General features: G+C 29.5%; 1 protein-coding gene across 10 annotated transcripts in view; it reads right to left on the bottom strand.

Annotated features, from left to right (window-relative positions):
- The window catches only part of LOC123292073 (uncharacterized protein CG43867), an 872,927-nt gene that overhangs the window by 13,430 nt on the left and 831,654 nt on the right, over window positions 1–27,843 (bottom strand). For all 10 annotated transcript variants that reach the window (XM_044872589.1, XM_044872590.1, XM_044872595.1 and 7 more), the window contains exons 3-5: window positions 4,613–4,741; window positions 4,105–4,548; window positions 711–1,404 (exon numbers count right to left, since the gene is read on the bottom strand). In XM_044872589.1, coding sequence (XP_044728524.1) covers window positions 711–1,404; window positions 4,105–4,548; window positions 4,613–4,741 — 1,267 coding nt within the window. The remainder of the gene's footprint in view (window positions 1–710; window positions 1,405–4,104; window positions 4,549–4,612; window positions 4,742–27,843) is intronic.

The raw sequence follows: 27,843 nt of genomic DNA, 5'->3' as shown, positions 1-27,843 counted from the left end.
TGCCAATGTTCAATCATGTTTGTAGGTTCTTATAATCCAACCTTTCTGATATCTTTTTCTGGAAAATATTCCCTTTTTGGACTGGACCGAAAAAACTGCTATTAAGATTGTTCTAACTTACTATTTCTGGTATAAATCGGAGAAACTCATATTAACCCATAAATGCAAACCCATTTACTCATTTCTAGCCCCCTTTTTTATTATTGTACAAAAGCGCAGCCCTTTCTTGTTTGGTAAAATTGTAGATACTGTTAGGGAACATTTTAAATTGGCAAATAGCATCAAAAAATAGTTTGCTTTTAACAGATTTCGATTAATTTCTACACTAGTCTAACGGTCTTTCGTCGCCATATTCTCAGGAAGGTATTACAACAGAATATGATAAATTACAGAGAACTCGTATCTTCTAGACTAAGATCGAATAAAAAAGCGCTTCTCTTGAAATTAAGAGAAGCACTGAAATTCGTTTTCCGCAAAGTAGTAGAAAAGAATGTAATACTTTTGTTATTATTTGGGAAAAAATTCACGAAAACGCAATTGAGTCGTGACTTAACAATACAATTTTAATAAATCGAACGCTCTTTGCTAGATAACTTTGCGGAAAATAAAACGGACCGATTCTTCGGAAACCTTATCAAATTATTATAGACTTTCAAACTTATCCTTTAATCTTAGTCTAATAAATAGTATAAATATCACATCTTACATACCTCTGGTTTTACATTTGGAAGGTGACCCGGAAGAACTACGTTTGGCTGGTGATAAACTCGATGCAGTTTTTAAACTTTTACTAGGACTGGAAGCTGAACCCCCCGATAACGATGAGTCCGTATGATCACTACTACTATTTGTGGCACGTGTATGTATTGTAGAATCTAAAAGAGCACCTGTACTTGAAACACCATGATCACCTTCGCCATCGCTTTCACTATCATCACTCGAATCACCGGTAAATGGCATCGAACGAATTTGACTTGCACGTCCTTTCACGGTTGCATAAACGGGTACACTAATATCACAATAACCACCACTTGCAGTCTGTTGTATACGACTAGCACCAGCGACCACAGTCCCATTTTGATGTTGTGTTAGTACTTCCGTAGATTGTGTACTGCTCCCGGTTAGCTGTAGCCCCTCGGCGGCTACTTGGTAAATTTTCGCTTCCCATGATGGAAATCGATGTAGAGGAGGTGTTGGCGGTTTTGGTATGGAGGCTAATTCACTAATTGATCCACTATTCGTACTACTTGTGCTACCATCACAATGTGATGATGGATCTCGAATCCATCCAGGAGTTTTTTCACGATTTGGTGTGTAGATTTCAGCGTAATCGTGTGTTGTATCACCATCCGTTGAAATTCTGACTGGTTCACTTGGTAATATTACAAGACCTTCCACTGCAGCCTAAGAGAAAAAAAAAACATTTATTTAATATTTTGCATTCTGAATTGAAAATTTGACAAATTTTATTCGACCGATGAAATGGAAAATAATAAACGACTGAAAATAATTTTAAGCGATATTATAAATTATTGACAATTCTTTTCAATTTTTAAGGTTCGTATGCACGCTTTAGATGAAATCTTTCAGAGGGGGGCAAAATTAGAAGAAATTTCACGAGGATATTGATTTTATACTGTAGGTGTCATTTAAGAAATAATTTTTCGAAATTAATCGCCTAAAGGGGTGAAACATACGATGAAAGTTTCTATACTACATTATCAAGAAAGTAACATGGGCTTATATAATATTAAAAATTAATAAGATTTCGCACCAATTCTTTCACCTATGAATGCTACATTATCAGCAAATAACATGGGCTATTCTATTTTGAAAAAAATTAGTGGTCCGCACCAAAAGTTAAAATTTATTAAATAGTGAACATTATAGAAGTTAAGTGAAGTTAAGGGAATTGAATGCTATAACGTGGACAACTGCTGGTTATTTATATTGTTTAAACAATATTTGTTCAACTTATATAAAAAAAAATCACTTTCGCTTGATATTTTTCCACAAAAACTGTATTTTAACTTAATAACAATGGTGTAAGTAACTTAATAACAAATGAATTTTAAATTTCGGTGTGGAACCTTATTTTTTTTTTAAAGAAAATACGGTCCATGTTTTTTGCTGATAATGTGGCATTCTTTAGATGAAACAATTTATAAAATCGGTTAAGTAGTGAACTAAAAATGACGATTTGGATATACTTTCATATAAACTTTCCTCCCCGAAAAATTATTTCTTAAATGATACCTACAGTATAAAAACAATAACCTCTGGAAATTTTGATCTTCTATCATTAGCGATTGAGGCTGGGTGTTGATATATCAGTCGGGACATTGCTTTTTCTCCCATCAGATTATTTTCACCTTTTGAAAGGTTTCTGATTTTAAATAAAATACAAAAGGAAACATTTAAAAAAAATCATCAAAATCGGAGCTGCTATTGAGGACTTCCTAATAATGGCTATTTTATGTATTCCTTGAAGCGACTATATCTAACAATTTGAAAATAACTGAAAAGAAAAAAACAAGTCCGGTAGTTTACATAGCGACTTTAACAGTCGGGACCCATTATTGGAAAAATTTGAAAATTCGGTCTAGATTTTAATGGGCCTCGAATGTTAAAGTCGCAATGCAAACTGCTGGATTTTTTTTCTTTTCAGTTCATATTTAACGCAGTCAGGTTTTTTGATTTTTTAAATTAATTTTTTTATTTTACACTTTTTACCCCACTTACCATAGTTTGTCTTTCAACAACCTATTCAATAAGACACCAGTTCGTCGACTTCAGCCTATGTATGTATGTTTGGTCTTTGAGACGCTGTAGAGAACAAACGCGTGAACCGATTTTAATGATTATTACGTCAATCGATTTGACATACTTCGGTTTTCATTTTGTTCTTTTTCCAATATAGTGTCTGGTGATCATCATATTGTATTTTTATTACTTTCTTTCGCGGTATGCCTAGGGTAGCGGCTTCGATTCCCGCCGTCAAAATAAATTTAATTAAGAGTTGTGATGGGCTGATGTTGTGCGTGGTATATGCATCAAAGAGATGCACTCAGCCTCTCCAAAAAGTTGAGAAACTGATAAATGAAGTTTTCTGCTCCCAAAGAGGTAGCCTAAGTGTGTCTTTCGTGGGCAACCAATATACCCTAACCTAACCTAACCATATCTTCAGTAGTACTTGTAAGGCTAAGACAAATCGATTGACGTAAGAATCATAAAAATCAGCCCACGCGTTTGGTCTCTACTCTCTAGTGTGCCACATAGGAACACACACATACAATGTGTCCCCGGATAGAGGTAACTATACTTGTAAATTTTCTTATTTTGCATTTTAAGAAAAAAAGTCATTCTTTATAAGAAGTTATAAAGTATATAGGTATATTTAAAACTTCTCAATAATGTACAGGGTAGCCAAAAATTTGCAATCACTATTTTTTTTTGGTAAACTATCCTTCCTTTTTATAAGTTGACAAAATGTTACTAAAAAAAGTTACTTGAAATTAACAATTATGACTCCATACAAAATTTGAAGAAGATCTTTCCTTCTTTGACAATTCCATTCTTAGTGAATGTTTACCTGAGAAAATAAATTTTCTTTTTAATTTTCTAGCCTAGTCCACAAAAAAATACGCTCCCAAATAGTACATGTTCATTGATTTATTATTATTTTCTTTGTTACGTTTTTTAGTAATTACAGCTTTTGTTCAAATAAAAGATGATGCTATAATTAAAGTACACGGATCTTCTTGGTATTTTGTATAGAGCCATAATTGTTAATTGCGAGTAGCTTTTCTTAGTAACATTTCGCCAATTTATAAAAAAGAATGGTAGTTTACCAAAAATAAAAATAGTGATTCGAAATTTTTGGCTACCCTGTACATTATTAAAAAGTTTTAAATATACCTACATACTTTTCAGAATAAGCAAAACTTCTTATTAAGAATGACTTTTTTTCTTAAAATACAAAATAAGAAAATTTACAAGTATAGTTACCTCTATCCGGGGACACACTATATATAGACTGATAAACACGTCACTCCTTTGAGTCGCTCACTCGGGTAAAAAAATTCTTAGTTGCAAATTACTTACAGTTAGATCATCGGTGAGAACATCCTTAGGATCCATAACTTTATTGGTAATTGTACTACACATAGATTGATGTCTTCGATGCCGTGTACTTGATGGTTCAATTTTCGAATACAATGGTTCTGGTACTATATGATTTTGTGGTGTCGGTGATGCTTCTAAACTCTCCGAACGCCGTCGTAACGATGACAGTGATCGTGGAGGTGGTGATTCGTTTTCTCTTACATCTAAACTTAAACTGTTCCTAATTGGTAATACACTGCTCGCACGTAAACCTTGTGTTGCAATATGATTACGTAATAATTCTAATTGTTGATTACACTTTAAATTTTGTTCACGTAATAATTGATTTTGTTCTTCTAATTCACGTAATTTATTTGTGACCCACTCTTTTATACGAGCTGCCTTCGCTTCTACTTGCTTAGCGTCTTGTAGTCGAAGTTGACGCTGCAATAGAAAATCACAACAGTTTAAAATATTTTAAAGTTTTTGTTTTGTTTTTTATGTTTACCTGTTCTTCAACTTGTGTTTCAAGTTTTGTTATAACTTGTTGTCGTTCTTGTACCTGTTCCGGGGGGCCTTCACCAGCGGCCCAGGTGCTGGAGGTGACTACTGCTAGCCGTTCCTCCATCATCCGCACCTAGGAATAATGAAAAAATAAATTTAGAATTTTTCTTGAATTACTCAAAATTTTTGTATAAAAATTCTATGGAAATCTGGTAATAATAAAAAAAGCAAACAAAAATTTGAAATATGTGGGGGGGGGTGTGCTATATGAAGCTAAGCAAGTTTTTGTTAAAGTAATTTTGACTTTGAAATTAAAAAATAAATTTTATCAAAATAAGTAAACAAAGAAATTAAGTTATTTCGGAATCGTTTTTATATAAAATAGTCAAAAAGTCGAAATGATTTGAAAAATTTATGCAAAAACAATGTAATAAACAAGTTTTGGTATTTACGAAAGTTTTTTTCTTAGATTCAAATTGTCAATCATCTTCATATATATTTCTGATTCAAAATTCTACGAAAACTCATTTGAATTATTAGGCTCTAATGCCTTTCAAGTTTTATTCGTTTTGTAGCAGATACCCAGAGAATTGTAAATTTAAAAGTGATATTGTTTAAATTTAATTTACCATTCCAAATTAGTCCAGAATAAATTATTTATCGATACTGCGCAAAAACATTGGTAGATTGAAAACATAATCATTCCTGAATATAAAACCATCTTTATGCTTTCATATTACGAAAATAAGATTCGAAATTCCGTAACATAGGCTATTCGTATTTTTAGCCTTTTTGAATCGAGAATATTAAGCTATTGATTTTCCGTTTGTACTCCATTTTTGATAAGAAATATTTTAACCTAGAGATCAGGAAGAGAAAGTTTAAAGAAACTTAGAAACAAAAATTCGTCATCATGTAACTTAGACGTTTCGACAATTATAAATGACAAACTGCCACTGAATCGAAAACTTGGCTGTGTTTTATTTTAAAAATTCGCCTTCTCAGATGAAACATTCTTTATAAGTAAACAATTTTCGGTATGTGAAGTAGTCGGTAAGAATTGAGACAAATATAAACTTTTCACTTTAAAATTTGTATGAAAGTATTTGAGAAAAGATATATGAGAGTGATGATAGTTCACTAAACTTTAACGGTAAATTTTTTCTTTCTTTTTTGTAATATCGTTCGTTCGTTTTTTTTTTTATATTTATTTTTTGCTGCTTGCGAAGGTAAGATTTTATGTGTGTAAAAGAGACGGAACAACGACGTAAGAAGACAGTCTGTCGTTGTATGTTAGTTAGACGTCGCGGCCGCCTCGACGTCGCCACAATTCTGAACATACAAATAATATCACTGGGAAGTACATTGTATATTCCTATATATATTATATATATATGTTTGTTATACAGTTGCAATATTAGTTAAAGTGAATTTCTCGAAATATTATACAGGATATATAGAAATGCTACAAAGTGTAATTAAAAATCAAGTGTTGTGTAAGAGATTATTTAAGTTGTTCATTCATAAATTCATTTTTATACCATGTATGAAATATATCTAGGTATACCAAGTTTAGTTCCAAGTTTGTAATACTTAAAAATATTGATGCTACGAACAACAATTTGGTATAGGTGTTCATAAAATTATCTAATTAGTCCATTTCCGCTTGTCCGTTTTGTCCTCCTGTCCGTAGTCATCACGATAACTCAGAAACGGACTAATAGATAGTTGCATACTTGGGGAATTGTATGGGATAGTTACATATCTTGGCGGATTAAAAGTAAATTTGAGATAAAAAAACAATTGAGTTTTTAAAAATCACTAAACTCTTTATTCTATCAAATATTAATACTATCTCTGGTGGAGAAATTAACATCCTTTTGCCCAAAATCAGAATATATTGTATTGCAGATATTTCTGGATTTCAAATTATCGAGCTTTAATCAAAGTGATAAAGTGGATGTGTGATTAATGGCTGCTATATCTTCATTTATTGTTAACCCACAAGTGAATCAATCCGAAATTATTGACTCGGTTAAAAATCATTCTCCAAAAGGTGATAGAAATATGTCAAACATTTTTAGAAATTGGTAGTGATTTTAGAAATGTTTTGAATTTTATTTATGTTTTCAATGGTTCTAAAACCTATTTTAAGTTTCCCGATTTTTTTTTGTAACAACCACTTTAGCAAACGGTAAAGAAGACCTTTTAATGCTCCAAGTTTTCCTTCCTTTAGAAAATTATAATAAAAATGGTTTATATGAAGAAAGGTCATTTTGAGAGGGCAACCAAATGGTAAGAGAACTGTTTAAGAATATATAAGCTAATATAATAAATAAAACTTATTAAAACTCGAGGTACCTAATCCTGTATGTTTTTATTAACTTCAGATTTATTTTACGTAACACTTTCAAATGATGTTACATTTTGTATAAAAATTTAATAATATTACTATGCCTCAATAAAAACAAAATCATAAACTGTGACTTGGAAGAAAAAAAACTTTAATCCTGTTTGAAGTTGTATTATTTTTGTAGAAGCAGAATATCAGTTTCTCGAAATGGTAAACATACATGTTTAATCCTCTCCGGATGTTATTTTCGGTTTGTGTTAGGTTTAAGTTAAGTGTTACTTTTTATAAATTGAATTCTATTTTTTTTTAAATCTAGAAACATTGTTCTTTTGCATGCTTCCCAGAAAACATTGTCGAATATAATCAAAGGCCAATCAATTACGAACGAATTATTTCACCATAAAAATGATAGGAAGCAAAAGTTTGGAGTTATATTTTAAGAAAAGATTCTTCAAGGCAGCAAAAAATTCTTTTTGAGCAGTTTTTAGAATACAAAAGTCGGTAATATGTTATTACAGGAATTTCACTTCCCTTATTCCGCCTGAGTATATTTTTATGAACTACTTCTACGAACAAACATAATCGTTATATGTGCAGATAGTCAAGTTAATCCTCAAACAGATGTTTACTTTTTGAATGCAGGATGATTTGAGAAACAAAGAAGTGCAAAATAAAGAGATATGCTATAGGATGATAATTAAAGATAATATTGGATTTTGGCAAGTCTTTAACTTTGAAGATATTTATCGAAAACAGTTTACTGGTTTTGTTGAACAAAGGAGGCAAAGGAGAAGTAAGAAAAGGATAGGAAAAAGAACAGTTATTGAAGGTATTGAGTTTTTTTTTGATACTGAATTAAAAAAATCTATTTTAGCGAAGTTCTAGATGCGAAATAAATATTAGGCGAATACATCCTGCTATTCCTGTTGGAATAGATATACTTACGAGCTTCGTGATTTTCTAATTTTTGAAGTTGCTTTGGAGAAGATTATTCCGTGGATTTATCCAAAGATTGTTCATTTGAGGGATTTGTCTCTAGATATAAGTAACTAGAAATGCCGACAAACCAAGAGAGGGAATTGAGGATTGCAGTAATTTTGAATGTAACTAACCAAGTAAAAACAGTTCTATCCAGTGAATCGAATACAATTTTTTTCAATAATATAAAATAATAACATTGCTGTAACAACATTTGATGATATCACTTGTGGGTTGTAAAAGAAAGGTCTGTTTTAGTATGACACTCCAGGGGTGTACTACATAAGAATATACATTGTTATTTTTAAACGACTTCGAAATTGAAGGAAGTTATTAATTCTAGTATAAAGTTTTAGACTACAATCCCACGTTTAAAAAACATACCAAGTATATCACTTTTGAGACTGTACATGTACTCAGCTATACCCTGTTAACAACTTCTTAAACAAGAAAATTCGCGGCAGTTCATTTTGTATATCAGAAAAATTTCCGATTGTGCCTCCAAATTTCAAAATTATGGATTTTTTTTGTTCTTGTTATTCTAACAGGAGAATCATCGAATAATAAATGCAAAATCTAAGAATTTTAAAGGCGTCGGTCAATGGATAACCTTTTTTAAATTAATAAGTCATTTTGTTTGCAGTCTTCGAAATAGTATTTAAATTCAGTTCTGAAATGAAATTCAAAATCTTCTTTCGGAGTAATATGAATTGAATTTATATCTAAAAAAATTTAATTACCGTGTGCGAAGGTGTAAAACTAACAGTTTTCCTTGTTTGCTTATATTTCTGACTGCTTCGTGAACTTTACGAAAATAACGCTTAAGTAATATTTCTATTCAATAGTTTGGTCCATCATGAAGGGTAATGGAAGTAAGGAGCGTGAGTACCTTTTGATTACAGAAAGATGGAATGACAAATCTATTCACCAACTTCAAGTTATTATAAACTCGAATTCGATACAGTTTTCACCAATTAAAATTAGAGTTAGTTTCTAATATATGCTTCAAAAGTAAAACATATTACTATAAGGCATATGACGGATCTCGAAACTATTGACCAAAAATTACGTTTTCAGTCAACTCCGAAAATAATATTGGTGTCAATTTCAAGTGTATAATATCCAGGTCTCTTGTAAGTGTATAATATTTTTGATTGTAAGATATTTTAGTGAATTTTTCTAAGTCGGTTATAGTTTTTGTTTAAAAAAAAAGAACATTTATTCGATTATCTTGAGCTACTGGTTCAGTTATTTTATGTTTTGCAAATAGAAGTTTCTATTTCCTGTTGTTATAAATTATATAGTGTAAATGTACAACACGTAATATTATTAAATACATTACTATATGTTGACAATTTTTGATGCGTCAAGACACCCAACCCAACGATCAATCACATTCTCACAGAATATTATTTTACCTATTTCTTGAGGCTTTTCATCAATTAATTCTATCTATTTTATAAAAACATTAGTAAAGTTTTCTTTACAGGATTTCAAAATCCGTCAAAGAGTGTCCAATCGTGAAGGATAAATTTTTTCTTCCTTCACGCACAAAACCAACCAAATGTATTAAACTTAGAAGTGAGACATAACGATTTCAAAGCATGCAGACGGTACTTCGTTAATTATAACTAACTTTCGTTGTAGAAATAAACATGAAATAATGCTATGCTTGGGACGTTCTCTACAGTTTTATTTTCACGAGCTGCAGGGAGAATATTGGTGCAGTTTCTACCTAAATAAATAATAGTTTTAAAAAACTAAAAAGCACCCTTTTGTAACTAGCTGAACTAAAAAATTCAAAAAAGCATTTTATCGTAAAAAAGCATGGGGTACTAAATGTGAATTATTGCAAATATTTTATATAGGATACAGATATAGATAAAAGTAAAGTCATTATAAAATATCTTAAAGAGCACCCCACGCTTTTTTACGATAAAATGATTTTTTTGAATTTAAAGAAATTATTTTTTACTATTTAGTAGAACTCTTTAGCGTGTTTTTTTAGTTGTTTTAAACTCTTATTTATTTTGTGTTTTTTTAGTTTTTTAGACTATTATTTATTTATCAAAAATCCAGTATAAATATAGTGGAAGCGCAAATAAATGTTTATATTTTCAGATTTGAAAATCGTTATTCCTGAAAATCCTGATCAGGATAATCAAATAAAGTCATTAAATTTTTATTCTCATCAGTTCTAGATAAGCATCCCAAAGTTAATCTGACGTTTTCGAGTTAATCTGACGTTTTTAAGGGGGCTAAACTAATGTTCAAAGTTTCCGTTACATACTAACATACGTATGAATATAATAAAAGCGTGTTAAAAAGAAGTCGGGTTAAGATAAGGGGCACGCTAAAAATGTGCCCATGTCCTCCCACCAACTAAGAGCCTCCAGCAATGGAAAAAAATTATTGATTACTAACTCATATCACCGTTCATCACAAAACTAATTTAGCGTTTAAAAAAAGTAGATGATGCGAATCATATTATGCTATTCCAATAATTTGAACTAATTGTGTTAGTGCCCATGGCGTAAGGCTTGCTTCAAATGAGGTTCGACATTCAATCAGTCCAAAGGTAAAGCTACGTCCTGTAGAACGATTTCGAATAACAGCAAGTCTTTACGTTAACATGAACAAACCCTCAAACCAGTCTCACCAAGATACCTACGCATTGTGGGAATAATAACAACATTTTTAGCCGCCTGTAAATCAATAAAAGCACGTATTTTTATGTAATTGTAAAGTAATAAAATTTATACAAAATGAGACAGAAAAGTATTCGATTTTGAAAATGATGTAAAAAGAAATATCAATTTTTCAAAATTAACTTTTATTTTACTACTTTAAATTAGATAAAGAAACTGAAAAAAAAATTAATTGCTTCTTTTTAAGTAAATTGTATCGAATTGTTAAGTCAATATATCACGTTTTTCATTCATTCATCCATTCATAATGGCAAACACTTTAGCAATATGCTTTCTCTGTGATTCATTTTACCCAAACAACACCAAACAACATTGGAGTTCTGAAACAGTAGATCCAACAAGAAGAGATTAAAATTTTACTAGAAATACTTTATCGTCAGACGAATAACTTCAAGGAATAACTCAAAAGAATTAAATAATTTACTAAATTAATCGAATTTACTTCAGAACTAAATATAATTTCAATAAAAAACAATTGTTTTTCTCGAGTACTTAATTTTCTTAATGTGGTTTACGATGTTAAAAGGATAAGGATAATTTGAGAAAATTGATAGAATTACTTTTTACATCGTTTTTAAAATCACTCACTTCTCTGCTACACTAATGTATAATTGTTTATACTTTACAATCACAACCGGGAAAAATTTTCATGATAAAACGAACAACAGAAAACCTTGGCAATTTTCCAAAAGGATAATACACTTTAACCTTTTATATATATATGAATGAGTACATTATGATTTTTCAGAATCACCAAATTATTTAAATAAAAAACTATAATAATAAAAAATAATTTTGTATTTTTATTATCTACTATGAGGATGAATCGATTCAACACACGAAAAGAAATGGTTGACCTTTGGAGTAAAAATGTAAGATAGCGTGTGTTGCCTCCATGGGTTACCACTATCATTTGTTTCTTTCTTATTCCATTCAAGGATGACCTATTCAATCTAAGCTTAGAGCTAATTTCCACAAAGAAAATATATATTGATATTGCAACTAAAAGTTACATGTTGAAAATAACTGTAACTCTAAAATAATCTAAAAACCATTTGCCCAACAAAATGAATTTTGAATTCAGGTCTGTTGTAACTTCTCTTAGATCTTTATTAGAAAAATCCTTGCCATGGACACAATGTTATTATACTATATAGAAGTAGAGTTCCCTATATCGTACCACTTTTTCTCTTTACAATCTTATCTATTATTTCTACACTTGTTATTTTTTTAAGTGCACTGAAAAAAAATTAAAATAATGACAATCTCATCTGACCGCGTAATATTGAAATAAAATAAAAATACTTTCAAACAATTTCTAATGATTGGAACAAGCACAGCTAAATATTTGTATTTAAAACTAGAATAGGATTGAATTTAAAATATGAATTCATTGATACAAAATCACTGAATAAACAAAATCAATACTTCTAAGAAAGATTGATTTTAGTTTAAAGTCATGCATTTTATTGATGGAAAATGAAAATTGTACTTAGTTGGAATATATAATCGTGTAAATAAAGTTTACGTTTGCTTTAAATATAGGATTTTGCTATTACAAACACATCCTGTCATGTCTAGTCTATATGTGGTTATGTCAACTACATGAAGATTGTTATTATTAACTCATAGAGAGTTTGAAATAAATTTATTGGTCATTTTTATAATTAATAGCATATTTGTATAGGTATACGTATAACAACCAACGATAGCGCAGTTGGTACAGCGGTAGACTTAAGACATTAATATCAATAGTAATCCATCTGTAGATGGTTCAAAACTGATTTGAAGACATCTAATTATATTTTAAATAAACCCAATAAACCTGCTGACGTGGTTGTGACAATCATATCAGTATTTTGTTATAATATTTATAAGCGGTAGAACCCATCAAAAAAAGATTGTTTAAAACTATGTTGCCTTTCAAAACAACAAAATTTGTATTTTGTTAGACAGTATATTACTTTCACACAAATAACTCATGCTTTTGTGTCAACTTCATCACTCAACCCCGTACGGTAGGTTGTTGTATCACATTCGTGGCTCCATTTGCCATATTTGATCTCACGATGAGGTTGATATTAAGTTTTTTTTTCAGTTAAGATGTCATTCCAATGTTGTGGTACAGTTGGAAGTGCCATTGGACTGAAAATATTGGCCATCATCCATTTAAGATAGTAGAAAAATAAATTACTTAATCGAGAAATTGTAGAAGTGGTAATAAAATTTAAATGTCGAATGTATTAAATTACTGGAAAACAGTGTTTTAAAAATCTATTCTATAAAATTGATTTAAATCAGTCCTATCTTAGGAAGTCTCTGTCTCAGAGTAAATAGTTGAGTGAACTTCTAGTCTATACATTTCTGAATATAATAATTGTTAATATATATACTCAGTCTATGCTAGATATCGTATTTTCTCAAATGATTTATACATTGAACATGCAGGTTTTAAATAATAGATAGTAATTGGTCTAGGAACAGTCGGGATCTTTGACAGTAATTTCAGAACTATTAGAAAATTGGAGAGTTTGGTTTCAAGGTAAAGCCGAACAACTTTTTAAAATACGAAAAATATCATTTTGAGAGATTTAACTTTAGGAAACAACTTTCCAGATAGTGATAATAACTTTCTATAAGTGCTTTAAACACTGCCATACTAATTATTTTAAGAAAGCAATGTAGCTTAGAGGCTAATAAAGCGAGATTTTTCTTCAACACTCGGCACTTGCAAAAATATTTGTTAAATATTAAAAAATCAAAAAATAACTTAAAAAAAAGTTGTCGAGTTCGATGTGGGACACCATAGTTTGATCAGAATATTAGAAAGTTAATTATCCTCATAAAAAAACTAACATTTTTCATCAAAAGTATTTTTCCGAAAATCTTCAGCTTTCGGAAGAAATGCGATTTATAAATATGTTATTACTGCATTTAATCTAAAAAAAAAAACAAGAGAAAACAAACAATTGACTGAAACAATTAATTGTTGAAATACCATGTATAGTCAGTGTTGATTTCTTTATCACATTACACATACAAACATGTGACACATACATAACTGATAATCAAGTATATTATAAAATTTCCGCCTAATTGGCACCCTCGCGGGTAAACAGTGATGTTTACGAAAAAATGTTTAAAACAAAAGTTGTTCAATTTTCGATAAGGAACATTTTTTACATTTAAACTTTTGTTCTATCTCTAACGGTTTACAAGATGGGTCCTACGGATCCAAGACTCAATTGACACATGATGCTCATTTACGAACTTGACCTCACTTTTTACGTCCTGAGTACGCTGTAAAAATTTCAGCTCGATATCTTTTTTCGTTTTTGAGTTATCGTGTCCACAGACGGACGGACGGACGGACGGACGGACAACCGGAAATGGACTAATTAGGTGATTTTATGAAAACCTATGACAAAATTTTTTTCTAGCATCATTATTTTGAAGCGTTACAAACTTGGGACTAAACTTAATATACTATGTATATTTCATATAAACATGGTATAAAAACGCTATCTACGGATACTTTAGCCAAAAGTTTGCAAGGGCAATAGAGAATATTCGCCTGTGTCCATGACTTTAACCTACAATTATCGATAAACTTGGCATGGCATGAGTTTCAATTTGCAATATTTTTTTGATGTTTCAATTTAATCTATGTGCCTCGCATAAATGGAATAAAGACAACGTTTGTGTTCAGTTATTTGTATACAAATATTTTATTTTCATTGTGGCCGATTCATCTAGTATTTCTGTAAATATTAGTTTTACAGAAAAAAAAATCACTGAGAAATCGTGAAGGAAAAAATGTTTACGAACAAGTGAACACACCTGCGTGCACATAGACATCAATGTAAATGTTAATACATTATCCTGGCCCTGGCTATAGAAAGTAAAAAAGAAGTTGAAAATATCGATTTGGATTTTCGGACCAACTTCCCTATACTGGTCCTAGACCAATAAAGTTTTATCTTTGCTATCATGTTACTAGAAATAGAAAACTAACAATAATACCTGCTGTAACATGTTTAGGACTGTACAATAAATAACATGCCGTGCTTCAACAAGATATACCCAACTTAAATAATTTATACAATAATATCTCATAATATATTCTTGTAATATATGAATAGAATATCGCATTTATTATGTTTTACAAAATATTTATATTTTATACTTTACTGCTCCTACGGCTTCACACACGATGTTTGATATTAACCCGTCAGCACTCGAGTTAGAGTTCTATCAAATCAAAGTGGTACTGAGCAAGATATATTTATGTATGTGCATTCATATCTACACTCTCTTTTCCTCAGTGTCACTTTAATTTGATAGAACTATTGGAGCATTTTGCTCACGCTCAATTCAAAATATAAGTCACTTTTATGACATTTCAAATGATATATGTGGTTGAAACTTTTTCTATCTTCATATAATTTGATCTTTTAAATTTTAAATAAAGTCTTTCAGAAATTGAGTGAGAATTATTCTAATCACGACAGTAAAGGTGTTAAACAAAAAAATATTAACTTCGGAAATTTTTGGGTCTGTTTGTGTACTTTGGTTAGTTTAATGTAAGATATACTAAGTAAATTAAAAATTGTGATAGAAATATGGTGAAATTAGTAAAAATGAATTTTATTATTAGTATAAATGGATTTCTCTGCTCTAATATTTTTAATCTCAAAAATCGCCAATATTTTTCACTGGAAGCGCTGGCATCGATTTTATTGTCCCTACCATGACTACGCACACAACGAATATCTATCTTTTTATACCATGTAGGTATATATGAAATATACATAGTATATTAAGTTTAGTCCCAAGTTTGTAACGCTTAAAAATAATGATGCTAGGAAAAAAATTTTGTCATAGGTGTTCATAAAATCACCCAATTAGTCCATTTCCGGTTGTCCATCCGTCCGTCTGTGGACACGATAACTCAAAAACGAAAAAAGATATCGAGCTGAAATTTTTACAGCGTACTCAGGACGTAAAAAGTGAATTGGGTCTTGGGTCCGTAGGACCCATCTTGTAAACCGTTAGAGATAGAAAAAAAGTTTAAATGTTAAAATGTTCTATATCAAAAATTAAACAACTTTTGATTGAAACATTTTTTCGTAAACATCACTGTTTACCCGTGAGGGCGCCAATTAGGCGGATATTTTATAATATGTACTATACTTGATTATCAGTTATGTATGTGTCACATGTTTGTATGTGTAATGTGATAAAGAAATCAACACTGACTATGCATGGTATTTCAACAATTAACTCAGTCAATTGTTTGTTTTCACTTGTTTAAACTATTATATATTTATTATTTTCTTTCGACAAGTGAATAGACAATTAAATAGAATCTCTTTATTGTTAAATTGACTGACAGAGTTAAAGGGATGTAAACGAAGATGTAATTATAAATTTTTTTACTTGTTTGTACTTGTTTACACCCTTTGCACTTAAATTCAGTGAAGACACTGCAAAAACACAATTTACCATGGATAATGAAACCAGTCTTTCTAATTTCTTTAACAACAAAAATTTATTCGTGAACGAACAAACAAATACAAAGTAATATAAAATATTTATTATTTTATATGTTGTGGTTTGAGAAAAAGAACCTGTTAAAAGTTTTTCTAAGAACATGCGCTTAGAAATATTATTCCAAATAGGCAGTTTTTAACGATATAAAGATGTTAATTTTTTAGGACCATTGACTGTCTCGGTTAGATGCTATAAATTTTCAGAGTTCTTGATATTTAACATGTAAAGAATAGAAATCTATATTATTTTGAAAATATTTATATTTTCTATTCACGTTTTTGCTGAAAAAAATAACTTTGTACCAAAAACTACATTTATGTAAATCAACGATTTAGAGATTATTTGAGCCTAAATAGGATTAATTGACCATTTAGTTTACAAAAAAACAATAAACAAAGATTGCTTTCCGATGAATATTTTGTCTAATCCAGAAGCCAAACGCGCCAATATTTGAATTAACTTGCAGACAATTTTAAACGTAGTTGAACGGGTTGAATGTACGGTTTATACAAGAAATTAATTGAATTTTTTTCTCATTCATTTTTGAAAAACTTTATAGTTGTTACTCATGAAAAGACAATATTCGAGTACATTTTTAAGATCGCAGCGAAGCGCTATTAAAAAATTGGACTTTTCATTTGTTCACCAAGCTGCTCATTTTCATTGAATAAAAAGATTATAGAATGGGCTGATATGTATATATTTTTTTTGTAGAAATTTTGAATTGTGTTTAAACCGTGCTTTTGAGTATTCACAGCTGTTTCCTTTCGTTATTTAAAAATATGCTTTCTTTGACTTTTGCGTTTTTTGTGTTTTTAAAAATACGTTGGATATTATTGTTTATGGTATTCGGATACTATTCATACAAATTTTGTATTTTATTGTACTTTATCGTGTTGTGTGTTTTTCTTTTAAATATTGTACTTGATCGTGTTGTGGGTTTCTTATAAATTTTCTACTTTCAGTTTCAATGTGTTACTATAATTAACAATCGTAATTATGGTGAAGCCATGCATCGGAATAATATTTTATGTGCATAAAGTGACCTATAATAAGGTTCCAATTAAAATCGGTAGTCTTCCTTAGTACGATTGTCCATAAATAAAATACTTTTTAACAGATGAGCAACATGTGATAGGATATGTTACAATGTTGCCAGGTTTAATTTATAACATGCTTTAATTCATTGAATATCCGTGTATTTGTTATACCATGCATATATGTAATATGCAAGGTATACTAAGTCTAGTCCCAAGTTTGTAACGCTTAAAAATATTGATGCCACGCACAAAATTTTGCTATAGGTATTCATAAAATCACCTAATTAATCCATTTCCGGTTGTCCGTCCGTCCGTCCGTCTGTGGACACGATAACTCAAAAACGAAAAAAGATATCGAGCTGAAATTTTTACAGCGTACTCAGGACGTAAAAAGTTAGGTCGAGCATCATAGGTCAATTGGTTCTTGGGTCCGTAGGATCTATCTTGTAAACCGTTAGAGATAGAACAAAAGTTTAAATATAAAAAATGTTCCTTATCAAAAAATAAACAACTTTTGCTGGAAACATTTTTTCGTAAACATCACTGTTTACCCGTGAGGGCGCCAATGAGGCTCAAATTTTATAGTATGTACTATACTTGATTATCAGTTATGTATGTGTCACATGTATGTGTTATGTGATAAAGAAATCAACACTGACTTTGCATGGTATTTCAACAATTAATTCAGTCAATTGTTTGTTTTCACTTGTTTTCTTCTAAAAATTGAATTTAACAAAAAATGTAAAAATAATATTTGTCGACATTAAATTAAAGAGATGTCGCCAACTTCTAGAAAATTCGAGAAAATTTTAATTTTCTGGTAGAGCAACAGACATATCCTTTTATTCGTTGTCGGGCGAAACGATTTTTACATTCTTATTTAATTATCTTCCTTATAGAATAACAAACAAAGATATCCAATAAATCTTACGTCATCAAAAAGTTTTCGAGCCGCGTTAAATAAGTTTGTTCGTAGCTTAAAAATTGGTTAGGATAAACATAATTAAGAATATTTTTAAAATTACGTATTAATATCACAAAAACACCGGCAAATTTCACTTATAATCGGAAAGATATCGTCTGATAAATCAAGTTGGGTGAAATATTAGGTCAGTATTATCGTAGATAAGAAAGATGTTGGGCTAAACATACCACAAGCCACACTATAATTGAATCTTTTTTTTTTAAATATGGATTTATACCACAAAAACATCGGAAAATCTCCATTAAACGGAAAAACGTCGTCTGATAAATATGAAATTATTATAAAAGAAAACTTATTTCAATGCTAATTTTTAAAACAGTAAAAAAATAAAAATTTTAAAACATACCAACAATTTTATAATTTGTTAAAGCCATAATTTGAAATTTTTCAAAATAAATTTTTTGTTATTAATTATTTAAGTTTTCTTAATAAAATATTTTAACCTTTAAGTATTTTAGTAAAATTTAAAACTCAAAACACTGAGAGCACACTTCTTAGACTAACCGTCTAAGTCTGTTGATTGACTTTATAATAAAGTTATATCTTATCGAACAACTGTTTAGAAATTTTTTTAATTGATAGAGAATAAATAGTAATCTTTCCTCGAATTGTTAATAATGTCATGACTAATATTTACGGAAATCCCAAATATTCCATTGATTTTCGCAGTAAACATTTGTATCATATAAAATGAAAATAAACCTACAAATGCGCAGACTGTTCTTACTTTTTCCACTGAAGAGAGGGGGAGGAGGTAATAGTTTTAATCCACATGAGCTATAAGTGATATTAAAAAAAATACACGGACTTGAAATATGAGAAAGCGCTTAACCGAATCAAGCGCCTAATGTTATCCAACTGTCATATAGATACTGAAATTTGTTGTCAAAGAATATTCCACGTCCAGCTGGAGTTTTTGGCAGTACTTAGCTCGAAAAATGCTTCGGATTTCTTACCCTGACACAAACTCAAATCATTTGTTGGCGATTTCTTTAAAACACATCTATTTCTTGTATCTACTTCGAAATTTTATTTCAGTTTTATTTCGAAAAATAACTATTTTACGATGTTTATTTTGGGAATCATAAATTTCAAATGATTGCTGTTTAAACGAAATAATATGAAATTTAAATTTGTAGGTCTTTCACAGATGAACCGATTTTAATGTTTGCTTGATTGTTTAAAAGGTAATTTGATTGGCAATGCTCGTCGGTAGCTGTTTAAAAAAAAATTCCATCATCCGTGTAGGAGCTACGAAACCACAGGCAGACACACAGATACAAAGATGGTCACGTAGCTCCTAAATGGATGAACCGATTTTTAGGAAACATATATAAGACCACTCTTGACCAAATTATCATTCAAACAAATAAAAATCAAAAGCTGACGGGCGAGGCAGTGATGGGCTTAGAATGTTTTGCCGGACGGTCCGGTTTTTGAAAGTTTGCCGAGCCATTGGGTGGTGAGGAACGAAAAGCAAAAAATAGCATTATGAATGCTGAATCGCCACCACAATGGATGTGACCTCAACAACTAGAATAGAGAGAATTGATTTTGTTCATGATTTTAGTGTTTATTGGACTTTTCAGCTTTTTTTGTTGGTATCACGTGAAGAAGTCAGTTGTAAAACTTTTATATTCGTTCTATTTGAGTGACGTTCGTGCTGAATTTTCATATTTGTTCGTTTTGTTCGAGTCATGCTTGTGAAAATTTGTTATATCTGTACCTTGTGATTAAGTGTTGATAGATAGTTAAGGATTAATGCCAAAATAAACTGACTGATAGTTTTTTAAAAAAATGGACAAAATGTGCAAATTTCCAATCTATTTTTATTATTTCATTAAAAAAGAAATTAATTATTAAATTTATAAAATTGGACTATTTTTAGATTCCCTCTTGCCACTGCATATTTTTTTGTAAGCTAAAAAATAAATTTCTTGAAAGAAAAAATTGATGTGACTTGCGTTAAGATCAGAGTTTTCAGACATAATTATACACAGTGGAAGACATCGATAAAGCATGTTCTGATATTGTCGAGATACACAGACTAAAGTAAGCTATTTTTAACTAAATAGCTTCTTTTTTTTACCATAAAGCAAGAAATAATATTCTAAAAATAAATCTCACAATGTAATGTCAATGACAAATATACTTTTAAACAAATTTTAAAACATTAAAAGTGAGAATAACCTATAATATTTTAATAATAAATAAATAATCCTGTACACTTATAAAGTATTAATTAAAAAAAACTTTTTATTTATTATACGAAATGTTGCTTTTTAAAAAATGTTAATTTTCGAGAACGAAAAACTGAGGGTTTTTGTTCACAGTATGTGGTCTGGCTTTCTTACTTGTTGTAGACTAATTATTTATTACAAGAAAAGATGATGTACGTAAAAATTAATTACTTTGTAATCTTAGGAGAAATTAATTGAAAAATCTTTTACTGAAAGTTTATAAATTTCTGAAGGATGGCATTGAAAAAATATGCTCTGAATCTCCTTATATTAGAAAATTATTGTATTCACACTAAAAATCATCAATTTTAAGAAAGTCATAGGTGTATAGGATCATTGCTAAACAGATTTCGATTCCTTTAAATTTGACGTCAAATTGAGTCATGTAGTCAAATTGAGGGTATATAATATTAGAAACAGCACAAAATAAAGAGATAGTAAGTCATGGGGACCGTCGAAGGAAATGAACACTTAAAACTTTAGAATAACTGTGTTTTTTCTTAAAATATTTGAATTAATTATAGTATACATAATTAAAATTTTATAATTTGTAAATTGAAATTATTAACGTGTGTATAAAAACTATTATAAATAACCAAAAAATTTTTGTGTTAATGTTCGTAAAATGAATAAAAATTCATCAAAAACAAAGTTCTAGAAAACAAATTATACTAGAAATTATAACGTAGATATTTTTCTGTAAGTCGCATAATTGAGGTTGCAGTTTTAGTAGTAAGCAAATTTATTATCATGCCGTAGAAAATAATTTAATATTTACGAATACCTTAAGTATTTATTATTTTAATTTTCTACAGTACAAAGTAACGAATTTCCCGGAAACTATTTTTAAACTGGTAATTTAGTTTAAGTTGTTGAAAATCAATCTGAGTCAGTACAAATACAATTGTAATTTGTGAAAAAATTAACATTTTTATCAAATAAATGGTTATTTCACAAAAAAATTTGACATTTTATCAATTGTTTTTTGACAGTTAATGCTTTTTATTTTTCTACATCAATTGAATTTTTTTAATAAAATTTGCTTTATAATCACTAAAAATAAATATTTTAATTTCAAAATAACTTGTGTTGTAATTTATAATGCTATATTTTTTCCTTTCAAAAAATAGAAAATTTACAAATAGCACCTTCAATATTTTTAAAACACTTTGTAAATAAAAAAAAATTATGATTCATGAAAACAATAATAATTAATCGCATGACCCATCAAGAATTTAATTAACATTTAAACAAATCAAATTAATGTTTTGACTCACATAAGTTTTTGCTATCCATATTATCAATCCAATTAAGTACAATCATTTTTTTTTATCAAAAACTAAAAACAAATCACTTCACGGTTATGTTTTTTAAACTCAAAAAAACTTAATAACTAAAAATTTTTGGATAAAAAACTTTTTTATAAAACTCGTGCGTTAAGTTATTGTCGGTTAGTTTTTGAGTTTACTCGACAACAACAACAAATAATAATCATTGTATATTGAATTGTAGTAATGAGTCATGTTGCAATCTGAGAACGGCGCGCGTTGAGGGGTTCATGTCATCATTGTCGATTCAACTATATATAAATATATATATATATATATATATATATATATATATATATATATATATATATATATATATATATATATATATATCTCTGTATATGTGTGTGTATGTCTCTATATGCACTATAAAGCACCGCGGCGCGTTTATATACTATAGTTGATTCAAGAATGCAATGAACAGATTTATTCAGATTTAATATTTTCAACTCAAAAAAAATCGTGTTTTTTTATACCATGTATATATGAAATATACATAGTATATTAAGTTTAGTCCAAAGTTTGTAACGCTTAAAAATAATGATGCTAGGAAAAATATTTTGTCATAGGTGTTCATAAAATCACCTAATTAGTCCATTGTCCGTCCGTCTGTGGACACGATAACTCAAAAACGAAAAAAGATATCGAGCTGAAATTTTTACAGCGTACTCAGGACGTAAAAAGTGAGGCCAAGTTCGCAAATGAGCATCATAGGTCAATTGGGTCTTGGGTCCGTAGGACCCATCTTGTAAACCGTTAGAGATAGAACAAAAGTTCAAATGTAAAAAATGTTCCATATCAAAAATTAAACAACTTTTGTTTGAAACATTTTTTCGTAAACATCACTGTTTACCCGTGAGGGCGCCAATTAGACGGAAATTTTATAATATGTACTATACATGATTATCAGTTATGTATGTGTCACATGTTTGTATGTGTAATGTGATAAAGAAATCAACACTGACTATACATGGTATTTCAACAATTAACTCAGTCAATTGTTTGTTTTCACTTGTTTATGATAAAATATTACCGGCACATATTATTAGTTTTTTAAAAACCACCATTATTTTATAGTTATTGAAATAAATATCACGATACTCTCTCTCACGATACTCGATACGCTTGTCAAGACAAATGGAAAAGCTCTATACCAAATTTCCATTTGAGGCTTGATGCGGAAGATGTGACTATGGGAAAATAGAAAGATTTATGAATTCACAGACCTATCAAATTCATTAAATTAGCAGGTGTCACTTTATAATATAGAGGGGACTATCATAAAACAATAATTGATTGTAAATTGATTGCATTGGGTAGGGAATACTAAAAAAAATATTTTGTTGTTATTATTTATAAAGAAAACAAAAATATGATTCACCAATAAAATTGAATGTGGGAGGTATCAAATTATATATTAAAATAGGTCCGGGATAGGAGGAATAAATTGCGTAATACAGAACATAAAATCTTAAACATTGTCTCACTTTACAACGTCAACACACAACATACATACTTTGGTTTGTCTCGAAGTATATGTATCTAAGCATAAATTTAGCAAAACGGACTGGTCCGTTTTGCTAAATTAATGCTTACGGTATGTGATATCGCACGATAGGTTTCGTACAACACTTAATTTAGAAAGAAAAGCAGTGTAGTTATTTTATTGAACTGTGATTCGATAAAGATATATTCATTTATTTTGTTAATTATCTCGCAAAGTAGGCTTCAGATCCAAAAGTGGAAAATAACTTTTTCCTTCGTCGTTATGAGCTTATTCTGCAGGATGACGATCTGCAGTCAATAACAGAACGCCCTGTATAAAGAAATTTAAAAAAAAATAATTTAAAAACAGCCTTACATTTCGCTAAATATCGATATTTACATTGCAACGCCAATTATCGTCAATAGCTAAAATTATTTACATAACAAATTACCAACATTTTTGAATCCAAAAACTTTCTAAATAATTTGTTGTGAACTGTTACAAAAAGTTTGGTGGTCTTGAAAAAATATATTTTTTCGATTTTGTGATAATTTTGTATTTTTTTAATTTTTGGAAGTGTTGTAATTTTTGGTAATGTCTCATATAGTTATTTTTAACTAAAGAATTTTTGTATATATTTCATGAATAAATTTAGCTACTGAGAATGATTACCTTGCAATTAAAATATCGATATTTATATATTGAAATATTAGAGTATCGTTGTACTTATTTCATTCAATGACTATGTCTCAACTTGAAGTCAACAAAAATTCATTTTTATTTTTAATAGTCGCATAAAAAGCATGGTCATGAGCGACTTAAAAACAATGTTTAATATTATAAACTACATTATATTCATTCAAAATTCATTCTTATACCTCCATTTTATTTCAAGTTTTCCTGTACTCCATACTCACTACTCTGGGCAGGACCTGCTAACGGTGATTTTCAAAGGCTGTGTATATTATAATCCTTTACTTGACGAATTTCTAGGTTTATTGAAAGGTTATTATCTTTTTAATCTTCCCTTCTGTTATCTTAGAAAAATCCTCTAATAAAATTGTGTTTAATTATTGGGAAAATCACGAATGACGTCAAGCAGTCAATATGACAATCACAAGCAAACTGAAATCTTAAATAAAAAAAGTAGCAGTGGTTTATAGAATAATAAGATCATTAAACGAGTTAGGTACTTTTGACAGTTCATTCATATATTTCAGCAGTAATGTTTGTAATTTTCTATGTTTTCTTAATATCCATCTATTTATTCAACGCCTATTGAAGCCCATTTCGATCTTGTCGCAAGGTAAAATGATTTATGCAATAATAAAAGGTTTTTTCTTCTATTTATTCTTAAATAAATTCAACTGAAAAAGAGCTTCAAATTTCAACTGCCGGACTGTGACAATCCGTTTACCCTGTTGTCGGACAAAATGATTTTTATTTTTGTTATTGATTTACCTTCTCATAAGAGTAGAGAAAAAATAGATATTTATCGATATTAAGCTGACGATGCATTTAAAATAATCTCAGGCTGAAAACGCGCTGCTCTTTGAATAGTGCCCTTGTTCAGTATTGTTGCACTATTTAGAGACAACGCCATTATTACTTTTTTACTTGTTGAATATAATTCTAAAAACGTTCGCTGGATTTTGTATAGTTATATATTAAAAAAAATGAGTCATTGGTCAAAACTAAAATTGGTAGGTATTTCTGAATGAAGTATACATAATTGTTTAACTCATAAAATTGAATATATGTATATTCACTGGAGTACAGAGTTAGTTACTGCTGCTCACTGCTCAGTAAAGTAAATGTGTATGAATAGTTTTGTACATTTAATTTAAAGAGGGGTAGGTACTCTGTATTTATATACATACATACATACATACATACATACATACAACTAACTCTACATTGTATTATGTGTTTGTTGTTCAATAAAAGTATAGATATGATGGAATATTATTAATATTGGGGTGTAAGCAGTAGCGTTACTTACTACATTGTATGACTATACGAAGTCCTATGGGGGATGAATAAGTGTACACTTTGATTTTAATACCATGGACACATGTTATATTTATATTGTGTATGGGTTAGAATAATTAGTTATAGAGAAAACCATGGATTTTAAAAGAATTGAGCGCTAGTCTCGTTTCTATCTTTGAGCGTTTTTTATCCTCTTGTCTCGGTTTTTTATAGTTTAAAATTGTTTTTGGTAACAATGTTCTGTACACAATAACATTCATAGTGTTCTTAATTTTTTTTTCAGGGATTATAATAATTATGCCAAAATAATTAAGAAGTGCACAAATCGGAAGTAGAACTGCACGTTAAAAAAGTCTCGCAGGACCCAGGTCAATAACTTTCTAACTAATCAGGTTATTATTATCATCGATAAATTAGAATGAAATTTATTTTCAATTTTGCCAGTGATAAATATTTGTATACCATCAATATTACCAAAATTGGTGTTGCCCTCTTTAGTATTTCTCTCTTCTCCTCTCCAAAGTATAATTTAGATGGAAATGATATCACATAATAACTCTTGCAATTGCAAAATTGCATTTAGATCATACCTGGTCGCTTAAAAAAATCTCGAAATTACGCTCGAAATATGATCGGAGTACAATCGTAATTGTTCTAAGGATCTTATCTCACTTCAAAGGCCTCTATTAGCAAAATCGTTGCGGCTATTATAGTACACTGGCTAGGCGGCAGGTACATTGAATGACAGGACCTGATAGTGTATCACGATTATTGCAGGAGCTGCTACAGTGGAGAGGGTGAGAAAACGGTGCCACATCTTCTATGTTACTCTCTACATCTTCCCATAAGGAAATAATTTATTCTGTTTTTAAACCTACTTTTTAGTATCACAACGGATACTATGAACTGAGTGTGTCTTACCCCAGGACAGCCACTCTAACATAACCTAACCCAAGATGCTTGAAATTTGACTCCCACAATTCCAGATTTAAATTTTGATGAATGCACGCCCCTGTTTCTATATTAACCATTGAAGAGGATAATACACTTTTTTAATAATATATACTTTTACTACGTATACATATAAATAGTATGCAAGCAAATAGTAATGGTAAAATATATCCCCATTCCTTTCCTTCTCAGCCACCCCTAATAGTATTTTTTTCAAACACAATTCATTTCAGATAAATATCCCCATTTAATTATTATGTACCCTAGCTGAATGTATGTTAAATCTATAATAGGTCGAGGGGCCAGCCATATTATTTACTAGTCATTACAGAATGCCTGAAAATTTGTAAGGCTGGCCTTACCTTATTCCGTAAAAAAATTACTAAATGCAAGAAAGTATGTTCTTAATATTTTCTTTGCTCAAGAAAATATTTACTTCCAATAGGTTCATTAATTTTTATAATGTGAAACACTAATTTTCTTGAATTTAGCAGACTACTCAAGAAATATTTACTTTATAAAAGAACATCATGAGCCTGTTTTTTACTTTGTTACAATATTATCTCAAATTTTCAACCGTTTAAATGACCTGGGCAAATATCACGCCTGGCCCCAGAGTTATATTGATTTGAAAAAAAAAAAATGAAGGAAGAAACTAAATCCCATTTATTTGTGGGATTTTTTTATTTACAAGATAACTTTTACTTATAAAAGTGGTTTGTAATTGTAAATATGTAATAATAAGAACAAATTGTAGGAGAGATATAATTGATGCTAAAATGTGTGTGGTTCTTGTAATTTTAATTAGAAATTAAAAATAAAATTATTACCAAAATCAGTCATTAAAGTTGATGAGATGAAATTGGAGACATTAGAAAGGGTAATGTTTTATCAAAGGGATAAATTTAGAAAATTTTATTGTTAATCGATAAAATAAATTGCAAGTTTGGAACTTATACAATGAGCTCCGTCCACATCATTCTACTCTTTCATTTAAATACTAGAAAAATAACAGGTTTTGTACGATAAGTTATTCCCAGGTGGCAAATTATTTTTGTAAATTTTTTATCATATAATCTCCTATAAAATTTCTGAAAATTTTTTTGTATTATAACTATATATTTCGCTTACAAAGCAGTAATCATCAGTATGAATTAACTACTGAGAGGTAATTCGTTGCTAATTTAGCCACTGTTCCACCAAACCAAAAAGATAAAATAAGCCTCATTAATTTCCTTAGATATTTGAATATATTATCCTTCAGTTGACTCAAAACTTCATTTTTCACCGATTTTCATGAACGGGAATGATAAGTAGTACAAAACTTTGTGTTTATGAAGAAGGTACATTAGGAATCCAATTGTCAAGAAACTGTTTGTGATATAGAAAATGACTAAATTAAATAGGGTATTCTACTATTTTTGAAAAAGTACTTTAAAATGTTGATTTTGCTAATAAAAAGCCACCAAAAATTTATTTCTGAAAAATACACACGCTTTCTTGCCAAAAACTTAAATTAAATTTTAAACCTTTTTTAAACTGTCAAAAACGCGGGCATCCAATTTGATGACATAATATCGGTATCATTACACGAAATAACACAAATAAGTTTGACAGTTAT

This window comes from Chrysoperla carnea, chromosome 2, assembly GCF_905475395.1.
Source record: "Chrysoperla carnea chromosome 2, inChrCarn1.1, whole genome shotgun sequence".
NCBI lineage: Eukaryota > Metazoa > Arthropoda > Insecta > Neuroptera > Chrysopidae > Chrysoperla > Chrysoperla carnea.
The sequence above is the reverse complement of the archived record's forward strand: the minus strand, read 5'-3'. Positions and strand labels throughout refer to the sequence as shown.